The sequence below is a fragment of the Andrena cerasifolii genome, chromosome 3, assembly GCF_050908995.1.
Source record: "Andrena cerasifolii isolate SP2316 chromosome 3, iyAndCera1_principal, whole genome shotgun sequence".
In the NCBI taxonomy this organism is placed as follows: Eukaryota; Metazoa; Arthropoda; class Insecta; order Hymenoptera; family Andrenidae; genus Andrena; species Andrena cerasifolii.
The window spans coordinates 6,485,232-6,509,150 of record NC_135120.1 but is presented as its reverse complement, the minus strand read 5'-3'; the positions used below and the strand labels follow the sequence as shown (position 1 = coordinate 6,509,150).

The following is a 23,919-nucleotide window of genomic DNA, read 5'->3' as shown; positions in this document are numbered from 1 at the left end:
AAAATGCACAAAAAAATATACATTAAAAAAATAAGATGTCGTTGTTTTAATGTAGTTTTATTTTGAACTTTCCTCTGAAAAAAAGTACCTGCTATGTTTTTTCGCAATGTACTATATTTTTTATTACATTTATATTTCTTGATTTTTATTTTTTTTTTCGTGAATTTTGAAAATCTAAGTTCAAATTCGTTGTTAGCAGTCAGCAAAACCCCTGGAAATAATTGTTTAAATTATCGGACTGACATAAAAGTCCGTACATCGAAGCGTATGGGGTGACGCCTTAACGAATTTTCACTTCTTTAACCTCCCATATCTCAGAAACTAATTGTCACCTCAACTTGAAAATTTCGTGTGATCGATGTCTCATCATAAGGTACCATTTGGCACAAAATTCCGTTCCAAAATCGTGGGACCAAAAAGAGGCTAAAAAAGGCTTTATTTTTGGGTCACTCTTTAACCCACTTCCAACTATCCAATTATCTTGAAACTTTGCAGGCGTGCGTAGTTTGGAAGACAATACAAGATTTAAAAAAAAAATCACCCCAGGGGGTGGAAATATTACCCAGTCATCAATAAATATATAATCATAACCACAAATCCAAACGACTTGAAATGAGCTACTCGCGTTCTTTACGAAAACGACAAAAAGCCGCTGCGATTGGGACGCTAGTCGCATCGCGATTACCGAAAATACAAAATTTATCGAAAAATGATCCGTCTCGGATGTGCGAACAGTAGAACTAAAAGCTTTGCAGGCGTTCGTAGTATATCACCGTCGAAATTGTAGTACAAGGAAAGAATTATTTTTTAGTGACTGTAGCACTACAGCCTTTAAGCAAACTGTTAAACTGTATACAGCAATAAAAGTTACCTATTTGTAAAGAAGTCTGAGCTGTGAACTGTAAATCCACAAAAAATATATAAAAAAAAATTTATGTTAAACGATTTTATTAAAAATGCAGTAAAAACTAAATTAAAATGCACTAAAAACTAAAAAGCATAACAGGATATGAATCACTTTAATACTTCAACTTCTGGTTGCACATGGTGCCCCACGATTTTATTTAAAGTGATATTAACACCATCAAAATTGTAGTAAAAGAAAATAATAATTTTTTAGTTTTTAGTGCATTTTAATTTAGTTTTTACTGTATTTTTAATAAAATCGTTTAACATACATTTTTTTATATATATTTAATTCAATAAAATACGAAGAAGTCACTTAAAATATTTTACGTAGAAAATCCAAATTTCTCTGAATTAGCCTAATGGTTTCAAGCTGTTGCGTCGCAGTGTATATTCGAAGTGGTTCGGTGTGGCCAGAAGCACATCACTGCTCGCTAGAGTTCTTCTACCCACTATAGAAGCCCGATTGAATAGACGACCGAATATTCGCAACGCTCAATCGTAACCATAACCTTCCTCGTTGAAACGTCGCAAATTGTGCTGCAATCATTTTGTCAAGACGGTCAGGCTGCTCGTGCCCTTCTAATATGAATTCCACGGCGGCCGGAATGACCTTCTCGAAACTCGCGCGCTGTCACGAGCGAACCGTCGGACGCAACAACGACTCCCTTTGGTATATTACGCGCGTAATACGTACGAGCTTCCTCGGACGAATGAAATTCCGTGCAAAGTGTACTCCCGAGAATATTTTATCGCTCCCTGGATGCCGTGAAATACGCAGAACATCTATTTTATGCAGTTTTGGCATGCACCGTCGCTCGCGCCAACCCCCAACCCCAAGGAAAGTGTCGTTTAGGTAGAAATTATCTTGGGGACCTAATCGAGGTGACTCGACCCTTCGACGCAAATCTGATCGTTCTATGCGCGCCGCTATAGGTTTGCCAGATTATTATCAAGCTACAGAGCCTGTTAGGTCTGATGCTTTCACCGAGAATCTGAAAATCTTTACGGGGCATTGTTATCTTGGTATGTTACAGCGACTGCATGGTAACGAATTCCTATTTAAATGTGAATCGAATTATTTCTGGAACAAATTGGGCATTCTTTTGTATACAGGGCGTTTCACATAATTTTAGTATTTAAAATATTTATGCTATATTTAAAATTAAATAAAAACGTTTCCTACGAAGCTGCATAGTTGCATAGTAGGGCGGAGCGGAAAATTTAAATTTTAATTTTCAGTTGGCCTGGGTGCGGGATAGTGGTCTTTTGATTGACCAAACACAATTGTAAACAAATTTTGGAAAAATATTCATGTCTGCAGGTTCCTTTCTCTCCTAAAAATGACTATATAATCATACTATATAGGTGAAAATTTAAATTTGAATTTTCAGTTCGCCTGGGTGCGGGATAGTGGTCTTTTGATTAACCAAACAAAATTGTAAAAAAAAATTGGAAAAATATTCATGTCTTCAGGTTCCTTTCTCTCCTAAAATGACTATATAATCATACTATATAGGCGAAAATTTAAATTTGAATTTTCAGTTGGTCTGGGTGCGGAATAGTGGTCTTTTGATTAACCAAACGCAACTGTAAAAAAAATGGGAAAAATATTCGTGTCTAATAATCATATACGAATAATCATATACGATGGGTTAAAACAAATTTTTCTTTCAATGTTTTCGGCATTCTCGAGAAAAATAGTAGGAATATCTGCTCACCATGTAAACGATTAGCAATAGTAGGTAGGCACTGTCCTCGCGCTCGAACCCCCCGCTCCCACCGTCCCCTACCCTGACCTGGGGTGGATTCACGTTACCCCAGGCGCCGCTCCGGGTCCTCCGCGTTCCTCGCCGGTCGGGACCGGGATCTCCTTTAAGAGCGCCCTGCCCCGGCCCACGTGGGCGACGAATCCCCGTTTGCTGAGCACTTGGTGCGATTTCGCGTCCACGTCCAGGATCAGGTGCACGGATCGTTCCGCCTCCCTTTTGCCCCACACCCTCCATAGTTGGGTGCGGAGGTCCGGGTTTTGCCGGCCGATCCGTTGCAATATGACTTCCGTCTTCTCCGGGGATCCGGGGATGACGGTCGCCATCTTCCAGAGTCTGGGTTAGCAGTCTCTCTCCATTACCTGAAGAGATGCGCCCTCCCAGGGCTTCAGGTTGTTTGCCGCTTCCTTTAGCCATTGCTAGGCGGCGGCGTCCATGCTGATTACCGATAGGATGCCCTGCACGAAGCTGCACTCTTCGAAGCGGAGAACCGCCATCTCCTTCTGAATGGCGTCCATTGCTTCTCCGAGCCCTCTCATCACCAGATCCCCCTGCTCCGGTGTCAGCGTGAATTCGGGTAGTCAGCTGGCGCTATCGTCATCTTCCTACCCCCCACCAGCGTCTCCTTGAAGGTAGAGGGCTCTGGGAAGATTTTCTCCTCTCTTTTCGCAGGGTGTTGGGGGGCCGAGCCGTCGGTCTGTCCGGCCCTTTTCAGGCCCTTGCGCGTGATCTCTCCTTCCTTCCCACCCTGCTTTGCGGAGGGGTCTGTTTGCCAGCCATGCGGTCTGACCAACCTCCGCTGCCTTTTCGGTGGTCGGCGCTCCCGCTCGGATCGCCTCCAAGGTGGTCCCGAGTAAAACCAGTTTGGTTTTCCGAGCCCTCCTTTTTGCCGCCCCGCTGCGGGTCGCCTTCCTCTTCTTTGTTGGGGTGACAGGTGCTGCTTCGGCGTTGTCGCCATTGCCCTCGCCCGTCCTGCGTATTGTAGCGTCCGTCACCGAGACCCCAGTTTCGATCGCCGTGGCGCCGCGTCGGTCTCCGCCGGTCCCTCCATGGTGGGTTCCGCCGCGTGTACGGGAGATGTCTCCTCTTTCGAGGGCCCTCCTCCCGCCGTGTTGGTTTGTTGGGGGTTGTCAAAATTCTTCATAAGATTCCCACAAGTGTGCAGGAAGCATATGGTCCACCCCCATAGAGCCTGTTATGCGTGGGTAAGGCTGATGCAATGGGGGGTCGCCTGGTACCCCAAGGGCATCGTTCGAGGCACCGTACCCCGGTACCATTCATCCCTTGGCACGATAGCTTCCACCTTGGATTGGGGAGTTGGTCCACGATAGGGCCTTCGCTTACCACGCGGGGTTGTTAGGCCCCGGAGTTCGCTTATAGCAGGGCTGACTAACTGGTGGCTCACGGGCCACTGGGGGCACCTTGCTGCTACGCTGAATCGCCCTCCTTCATACCTACCAGCCTCTGACGATCGCAGTCGAAAAGAGAAGGAAAGAACGAGAAATCCACTGCGATCGTCAGTGTATGGTAGGTATGCAGGGGAGCCGTTCAGCGTAGTAATATTGAGCAATAATAATGCTAACAGCAACAATAATCCTGTTAGAACGAAAAATTACAATTCCCGGTCATTCAACCTCAAAGGGGATAGTGTCGATGTATAAACAGGCGAACGCGTCAGTCAGCTGATTGCTTTCTGAAATAGGCGTTTCGGACCCGCATTTTGCGGAATATGAGAATGCTTGTAACTGCAAAACTATTAATTTTCCGAGATTTTCGTACAACAACTTGTTTCATTATCTTGATGAGTAGAACCCATCCTGAAAAGTTGTCCCGCATATTTATAAACACCCTGTATTTATACGTTCGAATGGTGATTCCGTGTGCGCTAGAAATTTCTAAAAGTAATGGTTCCGTGTATGCAGGAAGTTTCTAGAAATGTTATATCTGGCGTATCCGGAAGTGCTTATTAATATTGTTATAATTTTCCTATGTTGGCCAGCAGGTAAGCTTACAATTAGTCACAGCGGAAACAGTTGTGGGTTTTCAACCCTTTTTGGGGGGACGCCAGTGGAGACTTGTTCATAAATAGCGGCGCGTAGCGTGGTGCGAATATCTCTCTGAGATATTTCCTTCATCATCAAGAGAAAGAGATACACAAACTGCAAGCTAGGTCAATGATAACCTTCTTCATACTCCTAAATTCACGAGAACAGATTTTGCGCTTTCAAGGAAAATATATGTTTGGATCGAAGCGTTCATCGTTTAAATTCCAGCACCTCCGGTTAGGAAGCTTTCGTTGCACTTGTACACGATTCTAGCGATTTTTGGGTTAGGTCTGAGATAAATCAGAGGTCGAAAGTTTAATGTGGAATATTGTTATTTATACTAATAATAATTGAAAAATGTTTCACGTTATTTAGAAAAGCGTTCCTTTATCTTTGAAAAGACTATAAATACAAGATGCTATCTTAAACTGAAGTGTAGGTATTTATCGAAGATGAAGGGATGTGTGTCGATCCTTTTTGCCCGATTTCCCTAAAATTCAACGCATAATACCTTGCAAACCGCTGGCACTAGAAGGCTATAATTTTACACAAATCAGTTTCTCAATATTCTCAACAAACGCTGCAGGTTTTAAACAAATCAGTGACTCTGACAGATCAGTTGCCGTTCTGTTGCTAGACCACAAAAACAGAAGCCAATGCCTTTCTCGCGATGGAGGAAACTGTCGCTTAACAAATTGTCGCCAGTGCGTGGAAGCTCGCATGCCAATAAAACAAAGTGTCCACCTATTCGAAATTTTGAAATCGTACAATATAATTTAAGGGACATTGAGAAAATAAATTTGACCTCCTTACTGTGTTCTTTGCGTAGTTAATTGAAAATATACATTGTTGTAGAATAAGACTACTGAGAATGTAGCGTAATCTGTGGCAGAAGATTCTCCAAGTCGCAAAGGACAGCGATAATTATTAACCCGTTGTTAATCTGATGTAGAAACATTGTACATGAACAACAGTTTTATGATTCCATGCACACGTTACGGGGGCATGTGGAGACTATGCAACCCAATGTTTACACGGTTAGCGACTTCCAAGAGACGTCGACGTAGCGTCTCGTTGCGATCGTTAATGGAACGATGTCAGCTTGATACCTCTCGAATGTCTATGTTCGTTAACCGTCCTCTCATTAATACTTCCCAGAGTCACGGGCGGAGTCACTTTCTTAAGTGGGGCGAGGGAGTCAAGATCAGACCGAACAGTTAAGCCCCCGGGTTCACTAATTACACTTTTACCTCAAACAAGTAACTTTAATAACACAGTTCGACAGCCACCTGGAATTTTCACATTCAATAACCGTTTCTTATAGCTTTTTGTGCGCTGAAAACGAATCCGCAAATCGTCTGTCGCCATCACTCTCAGTTTTTGAGAAATTCGATTTTGAAAAAAAAAACTGCTAATTTTCAACTTTGAACATCTTTTGTGTTGAAACAGTAATAGTTATTCGGTTGCTTGTTGCGTCAAATTATTCTATGAACGATTTAAATATGTTTAAACAATGATCAAAGGGAAAAGAACACCCGAAATGCACCCATTTTTGCAGATATCTTTAAATTTATTCCCAAAAATAATGGTCTAGGACAGGCCTTCCCAAGTAGGGGAAATGCACTCCTGAAACACATGATTCAGTTCTCCCCCCACCGGTGCGCCTTCAGCTAAGGTGGGGCGACTCCTGCTGCCCTCTCTCCGAGGAGACAGTAACGTCGCTGGGAAGCATGTTGGGCGCTTTACGGCGAAAGTACCAAATGTGTCAAGTTTTTATAGGAAATTTCATAATGACTTAAAAATAGTAGGAAAAATTAAAATTTAAACTAGCATTTCAAAATGACGTAAAAAGAATTTTAAAAAATGTATTACATACAACGATACAGTAATACAATAATCGTAGTGATGTCTTCTCATTAGGAAAATATATTCATTTTTATAAAAATACAAGTAGTAGTTATTTTCTAAATTTTCATACAATACATAAATAGATTTTATATTTTAAACACCTTTCGTACAATGCAAATGTGTTATACATTTTATTCAGTTTTATGAAAATACAATCAGTACTTATTTTATAAATTTTTGTACAATATATATATATATATATATATATATATATATATATATATATAGAAATATGCATTTTATGCACATTTTGTTTATAATATAATTTTATTCCATAATAGTTTTGAATTAAATATCAACGCTTACAATATGAAATTTAACAAAATTCATATAAAATTCACATAATATTATACCGTTTTACTTTTTACTTTGCACCTGTACGTATAGGGCTCCTCAACCACGTGGAAGGGATGAAAATAACGCTTCCCTGTGATTTCAGGTGTTTTGCTGATTGGAGAGCAAAACAACCCATGCACAACACCGTGATTCATACAGTCACTCTTACTAATATTCGGACACCCTTCAAAAACAGAATAACTTTTTTAAAATTAAACTGACAAGTTATTTAAATTAAAATGCTTTAACTGACATGGACGTCAATATTTATAATCTGACAGAGGAAAAACTGCAGAAACGTTTCTCGCGGAAACGTAAAGCCTAGAAATATTATTGTATGCACATATATATATGTAAAAAGTAAAACGGTATAATATTATGTGAATTTTATATGAACTTTGTTAAATTTCATATTGTAAGCGTTGATATTTAATTCAAAACTATTATGGAAAAAAATTATATTCTACACAAAATGTGTATAAAATGCTTATTTCTATAACATGTGTATAATATGTGTACAAAAATTTATAAAATAAGTACTGATTGTATTTTCATAAAACTGAATAAAATGTATAACACATTTGCATTGTACGAAAGTTGTTTAAAATATAAAACGCATTTATGTATTGTACGAAAATTTAGAAAATAACTACTACTTGTATTTTTATAAAAATGAATATATTTTCCTAATGAGAAGACATCACTACGATTATTGTATTACTGTATCGTTGTATTTAATACATTTTTTTAACCCTTAACTGGTATCCTGGGGTCAGTCATGACCCCAAGCACGCAAGGTTCGCTGCAAAATATTTGGTTGTCTAAGTTTGTAAACTGAATTTCCAATTAATTTGATCATAATAGTCTAACTTTCTACGTATCTATTATTTTATACATTACCTACGAACAAAATAGGTATTCATAGATGTTGATCTAATGTCGACTTTACAAATTTCTGTGTCCTTTTTTATTTGGGGTCTGCCACGACCCCAAGATAACAGTTACGTTTGAAAAAACAGTATACCAGTTAAGGGTTAAAATTCTTTTTACGTCATTTTGAAATGCTAGTTTAAATTTTAATTTTTCCTACTATTTTTAAGTCATTATGAAATTTCCTACAAAAACTTGACACATTTGGTACTTTCGCCGTAAAGCGCCCAACATGTTTCCCAGCGGCGTTACTGTCTCCTCGGAGAGGGGGTAGGTAGGAGTCGCCCCACCATAGCTGAAGGCGCACCGGTGGAGGGAGAACCGAAACATGTGTTTCAGTAGTGCATTTCCCCTACTGGGGAAGGCCTGATGTAGGTGGTCAAGAAAACTCTGCAGGAATGATTTTTCCAACTTGTTAGACTCCCAATACACTTCGTGTGACCGAAATCTCTGTTACACGTTGACCGAGTTGCAATACTCACCATGCTACAAAACCGTAAGGTGCTTTGACGCGGGCATTTTTTTTCAACTAGAAAATTTACGGCAGCGCGATAATTGTGTAACAAACTTGTTTCACACTGAAACTAATTCGACAAGGAGAGAAATTGCGGAGGGAAGAAGAACAAGACAGCAAGTGGCATGCAACGATGTCTTTTAAACCATAAGCGCAGATATATATTTTTGCAATTAAAAGCAAGAACAGAAAACACTTCTTTATACAGAATACATTTGCCCCAATAGTCTAGCACTGTAACGCCATTATTTAGTTGTCCTATATATCAACCAAGGCGTGACAGTGGTATTACAAGTAGTCCTCAATATTGTGATAATCGCCGGAATCCAAACTGCGGATAGCGGTAGTGGTTTGGTATGACGGACTAGGCTGACACTTCACGGTAGTGCGATTCGACTGACTGTCCAAGTAGACAGTTACATATGTCGAAAACCTTCCGAACGTACTTGCGTTTATATACTTAAGAGGATTACGCTCGAAATAGAGTTGCTGTAAAGACGGAATTTTGGATTGGAACGCTGATTCCAACACTGTCAATTCGTTGTTTGACAAGTCCAGATAGCGAAGCTTCTCCATGGACTTATACCAACCATCTGGCAAGTAACTTAATTCATTGCTGCTTAGATACAGCTGTTCTAACATCCTTTGATTTTGAAACGCATTTATGTAAACGGTTCTAATCATATTCCCGGCCAAAGACAGCGTTTTCAATTGTGGCAAGTTATACAGTGAGTTAATCGTTAGAAATTTTATGCGATTGCAGTTGATCGATAGGGTCGTTATATTCAGGGGTACATCTACAGGCACGTCCTCGAAAGAATTCTGATCCAATACAAGAACCTGCAGAGAATGCAGGTCCTTCAGCGTCCCGGGATGGATGGCCGACAATAAGTTCATGGAAATGTTCAAGTATCGAAGACTGCCGGTGCTCTGGAATGCTCCTTTACGTATAGATTCGATTTGATTGTTCGCTATCGAAAGGTTTCTCAAATTAGGCAAACTGACCAGATCCAAACCATCATCAGCTACGGTTCGGATTTTATTGCTGTCTAACACTAACCACATCAAATCGGGAAGCGCTAACGAAATTTGCGAAATTTTATTACCGCCGAAATACAGATGCGTCAGTTTCTCAGCCCACGGGCGTGTGAAATTGAAGTTTTCAATTTCATTCATTGAGAGATCGAGGTATGTTAGTTCTGGGAACGGATTTTCCCGTGTATTTCGTATGTTCGTAATGCCGGCGTTCTTTAAATCCAGATACCGAAGTTGCGGATATACACCTTCGATTTGGACTACTGATGGATTTAGTAGGAAATCTTGGTCCTCACTTGGGTCCCACTTTTGATTGCTGAGAATCAACTTCCTCACACTTGAAAGATTACCGAATGAAAACAAATTTATCGGGGAAATATTGTTTCCTTGGAGATTCAGGTACCGCAGATTTGGCATCTTATCGAAAGCTCCATCCACTGCACGACGAATCTGGCTGAGCTCGATGGTTAAGCATTTTATGATGGCGGAAGAAATGAAACGCTCGTCGATCTCCAAAAAAAAAGTAAACTTTAAAGTCAGGTTGTTAGTGTCGCAGGCGTCCGGATAGTCTTCGTTTCCATTACGCTCGATCGGAACGGTATTTGCAAATGTGGGTGACAGTAAGGAAATTAATACTGCCACGGTACGAAGTAGCTGCTTCATGGCTCTGGTTCGCTGAAAACAAAATGTTGGTTAGTAACAAACTAATCACCACCTTTATTGTTTTATTTTCTTTCTGACTTTTTTTTTGGAAAAAAGGGAATTTCACTATTGTCCGGAGAATTACGCCGGGTCGAATCAATTTTCAAAGCTTGCATTTGATTAGGACGTATGAAGACGATCATGACTTCATTGATATAAGGTGAATGTCCCAATTTCTGCGAATTTAAGAGGTCACTCGTCATAAAGAAGGTGTAACAAATTTGTTTGTGATGAAAATTTGCAGAAATTGATTAATTCTTTAATAATAAATCAACCAAGTAAAAAACTATTTAAGAACGTTATTTCAAGATGTTTAACTATTAGTAATTTGTAATTAAATATGATGCTCTAAATGTTCGTATTTCTGCTCACGAAGAATAGCGATGTACGTATTTCTACTCACCATTTGTACCAATTTCTGCTCACATAATATTGCCTTTTTAGATTAAAATAAGTTGCATCTTTTATGGAGATGTTCTATGACACAACAGTAAAGCATAAAATAATGATAAACAAAGAATAAAATGCCTTCGAATAGAAATAGAGGTTACAGCATATATTGAATTGTGAGGTTATGTTGCTAAATTTTTGGTGAGTAGAAATGCGGACACGAAGGTGATTCACTTGACCCTAAATCTAATCACCTGTTTTCTACTTAAAATAATTAAAAATAGTAAAAAAAACTCTACATCCAGAGCACGGTATCTGTTTTCGTTATTAAATAAGAACTTTTACTGCAAAAACTATTTTCTGCCCAATTATCGAGTACCAATAGTGAAGCTGTTCCTTAGCACAACCAGCTAGAACACGGTCGGAAAATCATGAGTCTCCCATTTTAAAAGTTTTTCGTTGCTTATGCTGCACTTCGATTAGCCCCAAGCTCGTGCAACACCCGCGTAAATGTTCAAATAATTTAGAATTATTTTGTTGTAACTATAGAACAAACGTGACGCTTATAATAATAAGAAAAAATTGAAATGAGCAGAAATGGGGACAAGAGTAGAAATTGGGACATTCACCTTATGTCACTCGCTAAAACGATATTCCGGATTAAGGCTGGGACTATTCGAATAGTTTAATAATCGAATATTTTACAAGTATTCGATTGCTATGAATAAACTTCGAATATTTGAGTATTCGAATACTGCTGTATTCTAATAGTATGGTGTGAAGTGGGTCAAAATTATCTTATAAGATTTCACCCTCACAAATGAACCTAAAGAACTTAATTTATAATTCACACCATACTATTCGAATATTTAAGTATTCGAATAGTATTCGAATACTTGGATATTGGAATTATATTCGCCAAATAATTGAGCAACTGAAGTATTCGAATATTCGAATACCGAGAAATTCGACAAATACTTCCAGCCCTAGCTAGTATGGTGCGAAGTGGGTCAAAATTAGCGTACAAGATTTCACCCTGACAAATGAACCTAAAGAACTTGATATATAATTCACACCATACTATTCGAATACATCAGCATTCGAATACTTAAATATTCGAATAGTATTCGAATACTTGGATATTGGAATTATATTCGCCAAATAATTGAGCAACTGAAGTATTCGAATATTCGAATACCGAGAAATTCGACAAATACTTCCAGCCCTAGCTAGTATGGTGCGAAGTGGGTCAAAATTAGCGTACAAGATTTCACCCTGACAAATGAACCTAAAGAACTTGATATATAATTCACACCATACTATTCGAATACATCAGCATTCGAATACTTAAATATTCGAATAGTATTCGAATACTTGGATATTGGAATTATATTCGCCAAATAATTGAGCAACTGAAGTATTCGAATATTCGAATACCGAGAAATTCGACAAATACTTCCAGCCCTAGCTAGTATGGTGCGAAGTGGGTCAAAATTAGCGTACAAGATTTCACCCTGACAAATGAACCTAAAGAACTTGATATATAATTCACACCATACTATTCGAATACATCAGCATTCGAATACTTAAATATTCGAGTAGTATTCGAATACTTGGATATTGGAATTATATTCGCCAAATAATTGAGCAACTGAAGTATTCGAATATTCGAATACCGAGAAATTCGACAAATAGTCCCAGCCCTAGCTAGTATGGTGTGAAGTGGGTCAAATTTAGCGTACAAGATTTCACCCTGACAAATGAACCTAAAGAACTTGATTTATAATTGACACCATACTATTCGAATACTTCAGTATTCGAATACTTAAATATTCGAATAATATTCGAATACTTAAATATTTGAATAGTATTCGAATACTTGGATATTCGAATTATATTCGCCAAATAATTGAACAACTGATATATTCGAATAAACGTATCCATAGGATTTCGTCTCATGACGATTTTTGAGTTTATGGGACCACCTTACGTAAGGATTTCATAGCGGAGTCTCCTCAAATGACTGTAAACTAGTGTAATTAGGATGGGAAAAAACAGTTTTTAAGTAAACAAAATACCTATCTAATCAAAATTAAAAAAATAAAAATACCCCAAAAAATTTTAATTTTAACAGGAAAATTATTTTTTATTAATTAAAAGACCACAAAACGGAATATAACTGATTTTTTCGAAGCGGTGGCGTACGGGGTACGCCACGCCACCCTGAGGCGCTCAAAACAGCACCAAATTTCACAATTTTTTTTATGACACAATGAGGTTGAAAATTATTTCTATACTTCGTATCTTTAAGGCATGTATTAATGAATATGTTGCATAAATATTATACAGAAATATTAAAAAATGGCCGAGTTATGTGTTGTCCCGCGAAGCTGCTCCGCTGTTGTGCACATGAGCGGTGCATCAAATTAAGACGCTCACGTTCATGTACAATTCGAAAGACCATGATCTTATTGTTCGATGATAAAATATCTACGATGTAGCGTACCGATTTGAGGGAAAAAAATGTTTTGCACAAATGAGAGGAACATGAAAGTTAGTATTATTTTTCACGTAATAAGGCGAAAGTAAAATATTTATTATAAACAAATGGGTTATCGCATCAAAAAAAAATTGTATGCTACATTTTAGATATTTTATCTGCGAACAATAAAATCATGGTTTTTCTAATTTCAAACGAACCGGGGCGTCATAATTTGATGCACTGTTCACGCGGAGGAGCTTCGCGGGACAACACATAATTCGGCCATTGTTTAACATTTCTTTACAATACTTATATAATATATTCATTAATACATGCCCTAGACATAAGAAGTATTTAAATAATTTTCAACCTCATAGTAGATATCGTAAAAAAAAATCGTGAAATTTGGGGCTGGTTTGAGCATGTAAGGGTGGCGTAAACGCTTAACCCTCGGGCGGGCGCGCCAATGAGAGGTACACGAGCAGGCGCGTGGTGAACTCAGTTCATCGGTTGAAAATAATCATTTTAGCCCCCTTACATATTAAACTTCAGAAACGGTTTCTCTGTTGACGGTGGTAACTTAAATTAAATGTGAGGGGAAAATATTAGCAATGTATCCAAAAACACAGTAAATGTATTTAAAAACACAAAAATAGTATATGTAAAACATTTTTAACATCAAAAATGAAAATCAACTGGCACAAGCATCATAGGGTTCTTGAAACACACCACGATCGCGCGGGGGGGAATGTTTGTCTTACTGAGACCTAATGAAGGAAATACGCAGATCGGTGAACAAAGCGCGCCCGCACGAGGGTTAAACAAGGGCGACGCACAGTGGGCAAAAGTGAGGTAGTTTGTTTAAAAATCAAAGACCTTTGACAGAAATGAGATAGAGCGATGTTTTTTTTTTAAATTAAAGCTGAAAGATTGCAGAATATGGGAGAATTAATGAAATTGTGGTGCGAACGTTTTTTACCTTCGAAAATCTGTGTTAAACTTGAAATTTTACAATAAAATTATGTTTTATCCATTACCATGTTCGGTTAGAATTTTGTTTCGACATGTTGTACATCATTTCCCATAGATTTTGTCGCGCTGATTTCAAGTCCGTTCGCAAAATTTGTCTACTCCCTCAGGATTTTGGAAAAAATCGATTTTTGTGAAATAAACTAATGAATCATAATTTTTTCGTTAAAATCATTTGATAACCCACTGGTTTGAAGGTATATTATATTTCCATATATTATTACACAATCGAAATAAGAATTTTTAATGTTTATTTAAAATACTGAATGTTTTACATCTCGTGATCGCTTGACGTATCGCTGTCATTGTCGCTGTCATTTGCACATGAATTAAGGTAAGTATTTAATCTTTTTACCTTGCTTCTCATCAACGAATTTCTTAATTTCTGCCGATTCATTATTTTGTTCGTACAACTTTGATCGATTGTTTATTAACGTCATTAAAATTCTCGGGTCTGTATCGGGTCAGGTCGGGTATTGTATCTCAAATCTCGACTTGATTTCTTAACCAACAGTACTTTCCACATAGGAACAAGCATTTTAGAATATCCAATTTATAGGTATGCATAAAAGGGAATCTTTTTTTCGAATGATTTCGAAGCAGCAACACAGTTTCCATTGCCAATAGCTTATTATTCAGAAGATGCAAATGAATCCTGGCATAAACTTTATAGGGAAAATATGATATTGCATTCACGACAAAATAGTCGAAAGAATAGAATGTTAGACGTTTTTAATCGAGCAATATACTTAACCGACCCGAAAACTTTAATGATGTTAATAAACAATCGATCAAAGCTGTACGTACAAAATAATGAATCGGCAGAAATTAAAAAATTCGTTGATGAGTAAAAAGATTAATGACAGCGACAATGACAGCGATACGTCAAGCGATGTTGTATACCAACGTCATTTAAATCTATATAAAGTATTAGTCAGCGCGTTAGTTTTCCAGATAGCAATAGTAAGCATCCTGAAGTCCTTCTTTTATGACCTTATCCGTACCCTATTACTCATCCTTGAACCTCGATCTCTATGCCTCATCCCTTAATGACCGTTAAACTCAAGACAACCCCCACTTTTCAGCTTACCGAAAACCGTACATATATATATTACACGCAATTCTTCCAGTCAGAAGCACTTGAGCACTTCAGTCCGAATAGTCTGGACACGAGAATCTAGTTCTGAATCTATAATCTAGTATTTATCTGTAATCGTCTTAGTTTCCGTTATTTGTATAAAGTTATTTAATAAAATAAAAGTAATACGAAAAATACGGAATACAACAGCGATCACGAGATGTAAAACATTCAATATTTTAAAATAAACATTAAAAATTCTTATTTCGATTGTGTAATAACATATGGAAATACAATATATCTTCAAACCAGTGGGTTATCAAATCATTTCAACGAAAAAATTATGATTCATTAGTTTATTTGACAAAAAACGATTTTTTTTTCAAAATCCTGAGGGAGTAGACAAATTTTGCGAACGGACTTGAAAACAGCGCGACAAAATCCATGGGAAATGATGTACAACATGTCGAAAAAAAATTCTAACCGAACATGGTAATGGATAAAACATAATTTTATTGTAAAATTTCAAGTTTAACACAGATTTTCAAAGGTAAAAAACGTTCGCACCACAATTTCATTAATTCTCCCATGTTCTGCAATCTCTGAGCTTTAATTTAAAAAAAAATCATCGCTCTATCTCATTTCTATCAAAGGTCTTTGATTTTTAAACAAACTACCTCACTTTTGCCCACTGTGCGACGTAGCAGCAAAACGAATGCTTACACTTCACACAAATGTTAGCTACGATTCAGCTACTTACATACGTCCAGATGTGGCCAGCAACTACGTCTTCTAGATTCAGGAAAAGTGCCTCTTTACTTCCGTCCGTTAATAAAAAATAACACACCAGGAACGTGGCCAGAACATTGTTGCGACAACTGTGCGCATCAGAAAGAACTCTGGCAAATAGCGAGGCTCGAATGATACGTTGCTCAGGACGACTTCGGAGGAATGAAGCCTCTACTTCTATCTTCACAATAACGCTGACCAATCGAGGAGTCACAGCGCAGAGTACAGGGCCTACGCATACTGTGCCGTCGTTATCGAACACGTACGCTCTTATGATAAATGTTATATCATTATATTATACTAATATTTCCTTCCACCGAGCAAACGCCCTGCGTCCCAAGGAAGCAGCGGAGAGGGCAAAACCGTGCGAAGTGCCTATTGGAAATGGGTTATGGAATAAACTGTAAAACAGTATATTCTTTATAAACTCTAGTTTATTTTACTCAGCTCGGAAGGACGTCGTATCGTGCTGAAGGCAAGACTCGAAGCGAAGAGAAAACGCAAAGGCAATTCGAAAAGTCCGTTGTCCACTTGAAAAGGGACAGGCCTGCGTTCTGTCTCTTACCCTTGCAGTTAGAATAAGAATTCCCTAACAGACCCATGGGCCCGCTGGCCTCTGGTTTATTGCTTTTGTCAGCGGTTCTCATACGTAACCAAATTCATTTTTCTGTTACCAACAATCCAACAGTGCCTACTGCAACACAACGTCAAATTTGAGTATTTAACAAAAGTCGATCGAATTTGTAGCACGAGATTTTTTGGTAGATGATAATCGTTGGTTTATTTCGTCGTTACACCACGCGGGTATTTTCTTTTGCGTCGATCGCTCCGCGGACAACTCAAGACCGATCATCGAGTCATACATATATTTGAATATGCCCATTCGCTCGTCGTCGTTACAGAGAAGCCCGTATAAACGGCTTATTTTTTTTTAACAATTTTTAGGAAGTTTTTTAAACATACCAATGCGCTAATCCTTTTGGAACTTTAAGGGTACTTTATTTATTATCGTAACAAGTAAAAAGAAAATTGTGTAAAAGTAAAATTATAATAAATACAAATGAAATAGAGCAGTGTCTGAAATAGGCTTTTCTTCGAGATGCAAAACGGCGCCGGTTGTAGCGCCTCTGGTAGTTACGTGAAACAGAACAATAATTTTTTTTCAATTTATGTGCCAATCGTAAGGTAATGAACCGTGAATGGTGTAAAAAAATAATATATTTTAAAAATGGCGGAACTTCAAACAATTACGGGTTATTTCCGCCAAAAAATTGCGCTTTATTTGTTTAGAAACAGTGGTTAAAATTAATAATTTGGTTAAACCTTGAGGTTCATATTCTGAGGAATGTTATAAACTAAAAGTGTGCGAAATTTGAAGTTGATTGGTCAAATAGTTTTTGAGTTATCCCGGCGCCAATTTTGAAAACGTGGTTTCGAGAAAAGCCAGAAGAGCGCGCTGAGGTTGAGGGAGGTCTCCGCCGCACAGTGGTACATAATGACATTTTTCCTTCAAATCACCCTACAGGTCGCAATTTATCCGAAAACTTAACGATTCTTTTTTTCAAATTCTTCGCAATTAAATTCTCTATCGATCTGTCCAACCGAAATTTTGAATTTCGATGCTTTTTTTTACATTTAGCGAATTATACAGCACTGTTCGAAGATCAGTATCCGTGGGTTTTTTGGCCGCCTCTTCCGACTTTAAAGTCAGATTTTCGAAACTGAAGGTGGTGAATCCAATATGCCGAATATAGTTGACTTTTCTCACTCAATATTGACGAGCAGGATTTTTAATGTTTGATATTTTTAAACACGTACGTAAACAAAAAACCAGAGATTTGCTTCCAGAAGCACAAATCCTGCTCCTCAAACAAAATAAAATCGGCTTTCGATTAAGCGTTAAGCGAATCAGGCCTTCTAAAAATATCGAACATTAAAAATCTTGCTCATCAATATTGAATCCGAAAAGTCAACTATAAGAACGCGTACGAACACAGACAAATAGGTTTAAACATGCAAAATCACACATTTATGATGCATAAAAATTTGTGAAAATACGAATGTCCATCCGCCATTTTAAATTTTACAATTTAATCCACAGTATTAGATTTGTGGTAAAAATAAAAAATTTGATCTTTACAATAATTACCTAATATTCGTAATCAGCGTCCCCGAAAATCTAGACCACCCTTCAACTCTTCACCACCTTCAATTTCGAAAATCTGAACTTCAAATTCGGAACAGTCAGCCTAAAAAGCCCACAGATACTGATCTTCGAAACCTGCTGTATAATTCGCTAAATATAAAAAAATCAGCAACGAAATTCAAAATTTCGGCCCGACAGATCGATAGAGAATTTAATTGCGAAGAATTTAAAAAAAAAAAAATCGTCAAGTTGTCTGAAAAATTACGTCCTGTAACACCACCTCAACATAGTAATATCTCCCCCCTACGGCCCATCTTTTCTTGTAGCCAATACGTCGCGCATCCTTTTGTTTCGATACTCGAGCGCGTGTATTTTTATAGACTCCATGCGATAAGGGGTCCGTCCCCAATTTGAACCACCCCTTTTGCTCCTATGTCCCTCCAGCAAGTGTATTGGTGCTCATCGCGAGTAACTTAGGTATTAGAAGTTCACGAAATACCTAATTCATGTAAAGTTCCCTTTTCATGCCTAATGCTGTTTAGGGGAAGAACCCAATGCTTCCTCTCCGCCAATTTTTTACTCCATCTTTTGTGTAAAATCCAAATAGACAACGGTTCAATCTCATTCATTCTTTCAGAGAAATATTTTGTCCCGAAATGCGTGGGGCACGAGAAGATATTTTTTATTGAAGAACAATTGGTCCGTTCGTTTCCACGTTTCATATCGTTGGCAAGCAAATTTTAGTTCCACTGGACGGATAGGGGTTCTACACTGACACCTGCTGACAGACCTGACGCGGACGAGTGTGCGCTGCTCCATTCCAAAACAAGTAACCGATACCTTTTGCGACCACAGAACTGATACGGAACAGATAGACCTTTAGGTATGCTCGGCGCTCGGAGGCGCGCTGACTCAACAGGCTTATACCTAGTATCGATACGGAGTTGAATTTCGGTCTATAACTTTGAGAATATATTTTTGAAATGTTTTAGAAGCGATTTATGAAAAATTGTTCTTTCTAATTTTCCTTCGATTTGTACGGTCTTCGCCCTTTGATCGTTTTTTTTTTTGGATTGTTTATGGTAGCCACAAGTCTTATAAGTATTTTAAAAAAGATTTCATTGAAAAATTCGAAAAATTGTGAGAGTTACAGCGTAAAATGTAACGGAAGGGCCAATGCAGGTAAACGCGCCGCGGCGGGCTTTAAAGCCGTTTTTCTGAAACCTGTGCTTCTCAAGACGGCGAACATCGTAACTCGAGGACAGATGGATATTTTTTTGTAAAATTTGAACTCAACCTGCGAAACACGTTTCTCCACAATGTGGAACTCGCTCGCTAAGATCGCATAACTTTAACAACATTTAAGACAATATTTATCACAGAATTACTTCAGTAAAATCCTTGGAAGTTGATATTTGTTGTATAATTCCGAGGATTTTTATTAAAATTTTTCGACCAAGTTTCATATTGTAGATTTTGAGTTAAAGGATACTTATATACAGCGATTTTGCTTTTAGATGAATTAGTCAACCGGAATCGTGTTCGCCACATGGAGACGCGCATTACGCAAGCACTCACTTTGACATTTTGTATATTAATTAATTTTTAATATTTTGTAAACATTCTTATTTGAAAATACGTCTTACATCCCTAAGAAAGAATTGTTAAAAGAACAAACGGTTTAAGTTATTACTGGCTCCATAATCTAGCCCAGAAGCAACCGTTGATTTCAGGTGTCTAATACCCATGTGCCCCCTTAAGCAACCCATCTCGGATTGTCGAGACGAAGTGGGTAGCTGATCGCAAATAACGCGATGAAACGGGCCCAAGTGGAGGGATGGAGAGCGAGTGGCTGGGCGTGATCTTGCAATTAGTGCTTTCTTAGATAACCGACATTGAAATCCTTGGTAATCCGTTGAGATTCAAAGAGCGAAGAATTCGCTGGTTTTCTTCGAAACTGTAATTACATTTCATTTTTTAATTGTTAGAAACTTCGTATTGGTAGGAGCCTTCTAAAAATTGATTCGCAACAAAAATTACTCGAAGAAAGAATCAAGCCTTGGACGATAGAAAAAATTTAAGGATTGAGAACCCCCATTTTCTACCCTACCTAAACCGTTTTCGATATTTTGAGCATTGTATTAGAAAGTACCTGAAGTGAAGTAACACAGACGATAATTTCACTTGTAAATAATTAAGCATTATATTATAATATTAAAATATGTTTAAATGAAATATCGTTTTTTAATATAATTCATTACCATTTAATAATAAAATGTTAGGAGAAGAGGTGGGAATATGAAACAAACTGTTATTTCCGAAACGATAGAGTTCAAATGTATTTATATAACGGAATATATATTTATTCATACACCTATTCACCTATTCATAAATATAAACGTATTTATATAAATTATTTATAGTATAATAAGTTCATTATTGAATCCCTATCTTTCTAACTAGAAATATATAAATACGTTTATATTTATGAATAGGTGTATGAATAAATATATATTCCGTTATATAAATACATTTGAACTATATGGATATATAACTTATTTATAGATCAGGGGATAATTATACAACAAGAAGCTTATTAATTTAATATATAAGTGATTTATACATAAACCAAAATTTTTCTACGTTTGGCATCTATTCGCAATGGAGCTGTTACTACCCGACCCGTCGGGTACTCGGGTACCTGTGAAATACCCGGGTGGACAAAACTTACCCGTGAGATACCCGGGTAGACAAAAATTACCCGTGAGATACCCGGGTAGACAAAAATTACCCATGAGATACCCGGCTACCCGGGTACCCGTGAGATACCCGGGTAGACAAAAATTGCCCGTGAGATACACGGGTAGACAAAAATTACCCGTGAGGTACCCGGCTACCCGGTAAGACAAAATTTACCCGTGAGATACCCGGGTAGACAAAAATTACCCGTGAGATACCCGGGTAGACAAAAATTACCCGCGAGATACCCGGGTAGACAAAAATTACCCGTGAGATACCCGGCTATCCGGGTACCCCTGAGATACCCGGGTAGACAAAAATTACCCGTGAGATACCCGGGTAAACAAAAATTACCCGTGAGGTACCCGGCTACCCGGGTACCCGTGAGATACCCGGGTAGACAAAAATTACCCGTGAGATACCCGGGTAGACAAACATTACCCTGCTACCCGGGTAGACAGAAATTACCCGGCTACCCGGGTATGCATGACATACCCGAGTAAATGGGTTAGTTGAGAATTCCGATTTGACAGCCGATCGACTATCGATCATTTTCCGCTAACATCCCTAATGAACGGAATAAACTTCAAGCAATTAAATGTGATATTGTCTGCGCGTTATAATTATGAAATTATGACTACCTATGATACCTAGAATGTCTTTTGATCAGAATGTGAAAATTGCGAACTATCGACGTTCGTTGCACTTACAATATGGTAGTTCGCCCTATTACAGTGCCTGCCCCTATTAGCTTAAGAGTAGAGGAGTCAGTCTTATCTAATCCCAACCAACTCCGTCAGTCGATGCAAAGCAAAACTCGGAAAATCCTAGGAAAATGCACTCGTTCTGGGTTTTCGTTCGCATCGTTAATCGGAGTTTGTTGGGGCTAGATCTGTTTAGCGGCCACCCGTGAAGGGGGCCGTCAACTTTTATGAGATTTAAGATGAAAAAATTTATTAAAAAAATAAGTAAAGCAACACGTTTATTTGTTTGAAATGAGGATTCCAATTTTTCTAAAACGCTTGGGAACTTGGAATTGCTATATGGGGAGAAACGGGAGAAAATTGAACAGGAGCTTGCTACAGCGTCGTCGATGCCCGTGAGCTAAAAAATTTCACATTTTCCACGCATGATATACATAGTTATACAGGGACGACATGAGGACATACCGCGGAAAATGTCGCAGCCGTTATAATAGGAAATAGGAATGTAGGAAGGTGGAACATTACAAATAAATTAATTGCTGTGGTACATGACAATGCAAGTAACATGAATGCATCAGCAAATTTATTAGAGAATTTAAAATACAGCATTTCGTGTGCTGCACATAATTTACAGTTATTTATAAAACGCGCCCTTCATAATCGTAACGCGCAGACAATATCACATTTAATTGCTTGAAGTTCGTTACTGATGTTAGCCGAAAATGATTGAAAGTCGAAAGACGATCGGTTGTCAAATCGGAATTCCCAACTATCTCATTTAATCGGGTGTCTCACGGGTATCCGGGTAGTCGGGTAATTTCTGTCTACCCGAGTAGTCGGATAATTTCTGTCTACCCGTGGGTCTCATCGGGTACCTGGGTAATTTCTGTCTACCCGTGGGTCTCATCAGGTACCTGGGTAATTTTGTCTACCCGTGGGTCTCATCGGGTACCTGGATAATTTTGTCTACCCGTGGGTCTCATCGGGTACCTGGGTAATTTTGTCTACCCGTGGGTCTCATCGGGTACCTGGATAATTTTGTCTACCCGTGGGTCTCATCGGGTACCTGGGTAATTTTGTATACCCGTGGGTCTCATCGGGTACCTGGGCAATTTTGTCTACCCGTGGGTCTCATCGGGCACCTGGGTAATTTCTGTCTACCTGTGGGTCTCATCGGGTACCCGGGTAATTTTTGTCTACCCGGGTATCTCACGGGTACCCGGGTAATTTTGTCTACCCGTGGGTCTCATCGGGTACCTGGGTAATTTTGTATACCCGTGGGTCTCATCGGGTACCTGGGTAATTTTGTCTACCCGTGGGTCTCATCGAGTACCTGGGTAATTTTGTCTACCCGTGGGTCTCATTGGGTACCCGGGTAATTTTTGTCTACCCGGGTATCTCACGGGTACCCGGGTAATTTTGTCTACCCGTGGGTCTCATCGGGTACCCGAGTTCACAATACTTTAATGTTTTATTATTATTTTCATCTTTTTTAACGCATTCTAGATTATGCTTTACTCCATATACCCATGGCAAAATATTTCCGAAGAATGCAACTCTTATATTTTTCTAAGAATTCTCCGGTCTTGCGTACTAAAATATGGTATTTAAAGTTTTTGACAGATATTTGGAAGCGATTTTTGAATCCTTAATAGTTCTGCAAAGGTGGGATTTCCAATGCGCGGCTCGCCGCGGTGGCTAGCGGCGATCCCACTAGTGCAAGGGAGAAGTATGCCTCTGTTTCTCCCTTGCCTCTAGTAGGACCGCCGCCTGCCGCCGCAGCGAGCCGCGCATTGGAAATCCCAGCTTAACGCTATCGTAATGAGCATTCCACCTTGTAATGCATGGCGTACACGGTGCTCGACCAACCATATTTTTATATTCTTCACTTGCTTTATTTCCTAATCGGTTTGTTTTATTCCGTAGATTAGATTGATTAGAACATTTGGTCATCGCGGTAACGTGACATTTCCCGTATGATGAATTCAATTTAATCAACTTGTTTACGTCAGCAGTGCAAATTAATCTAAGCGCATGATAACATCACTGATAACGCTTGAGTAAATTATAATCCCCATAAAAAAAGTTCAAAAAAGTAAAAAAATTACGCCAAGTACATGAGATCAAATAAATCACAAAAAATAGAAGATAAGAATAATTACAATATAAAAATAAAGATGTGAAATCAGAATGAGATGCAAGTACATAAAGGTGCTTTCCAACTGCGCTTAAGATGACACAACTAACATATCGCGGACATTTTAATGAACCTATCAAAAAGAATCCCATTTAAAAACATTGTCGTAAATTAATAGCTTTACAAAATTAATGATATACAAAAATTTCGCTAATTATAACAATATTATAATTTTGGCTATTTATACAAAGAAAAATTGTATTACATAATATTAAGCAGA

At 38.3% G+C, this 23,919-nt stretch overlaps 2 protein-coding genes and 1 long non-coding RNA gene across 6 annotated transcripts in view; 1 reads left to right on the top strand and 2 right to left on the bottom strand.

Moving 5' to 3' along the window:
- Positions 1–23,919, top strand: part of LOC143366975 (uncharacterized) — a 238,064-nt gene that overhangs the window by 15,327 nt on the left and 198,818 nt on the right. The window lies entirely within an intron of this gene.
- On the bottom strand, positions 8,623–10,157 carry LOC143366898 (uncharacterized). The gene has a single exon (XM_076808346.1). It carries the CDS (start codon positions 10,104–10,106, stop codon positions 8,697–8,699), a length of 1,410 nt encoding a protein of 469 aa, XP_076664461.1. The 5' UTR covers positions 10,107–10,157; the 3' UTR covers positions 8,623–8,696.
- On the bottom strand, positions 21,167–22,766 carry LOC143367102 (uncharacterized). The gene is made up of 3 exons (XR_013084964.1): positions 22,684–22,766; positions 22,186–22,365; positions 21,167–21,690 (listed from the first exon to the last, which is right to left on the bottom strand). It is a non-coding gene; the product is annotated as an uncharacterized LOC143367102 (long non-coding RNA).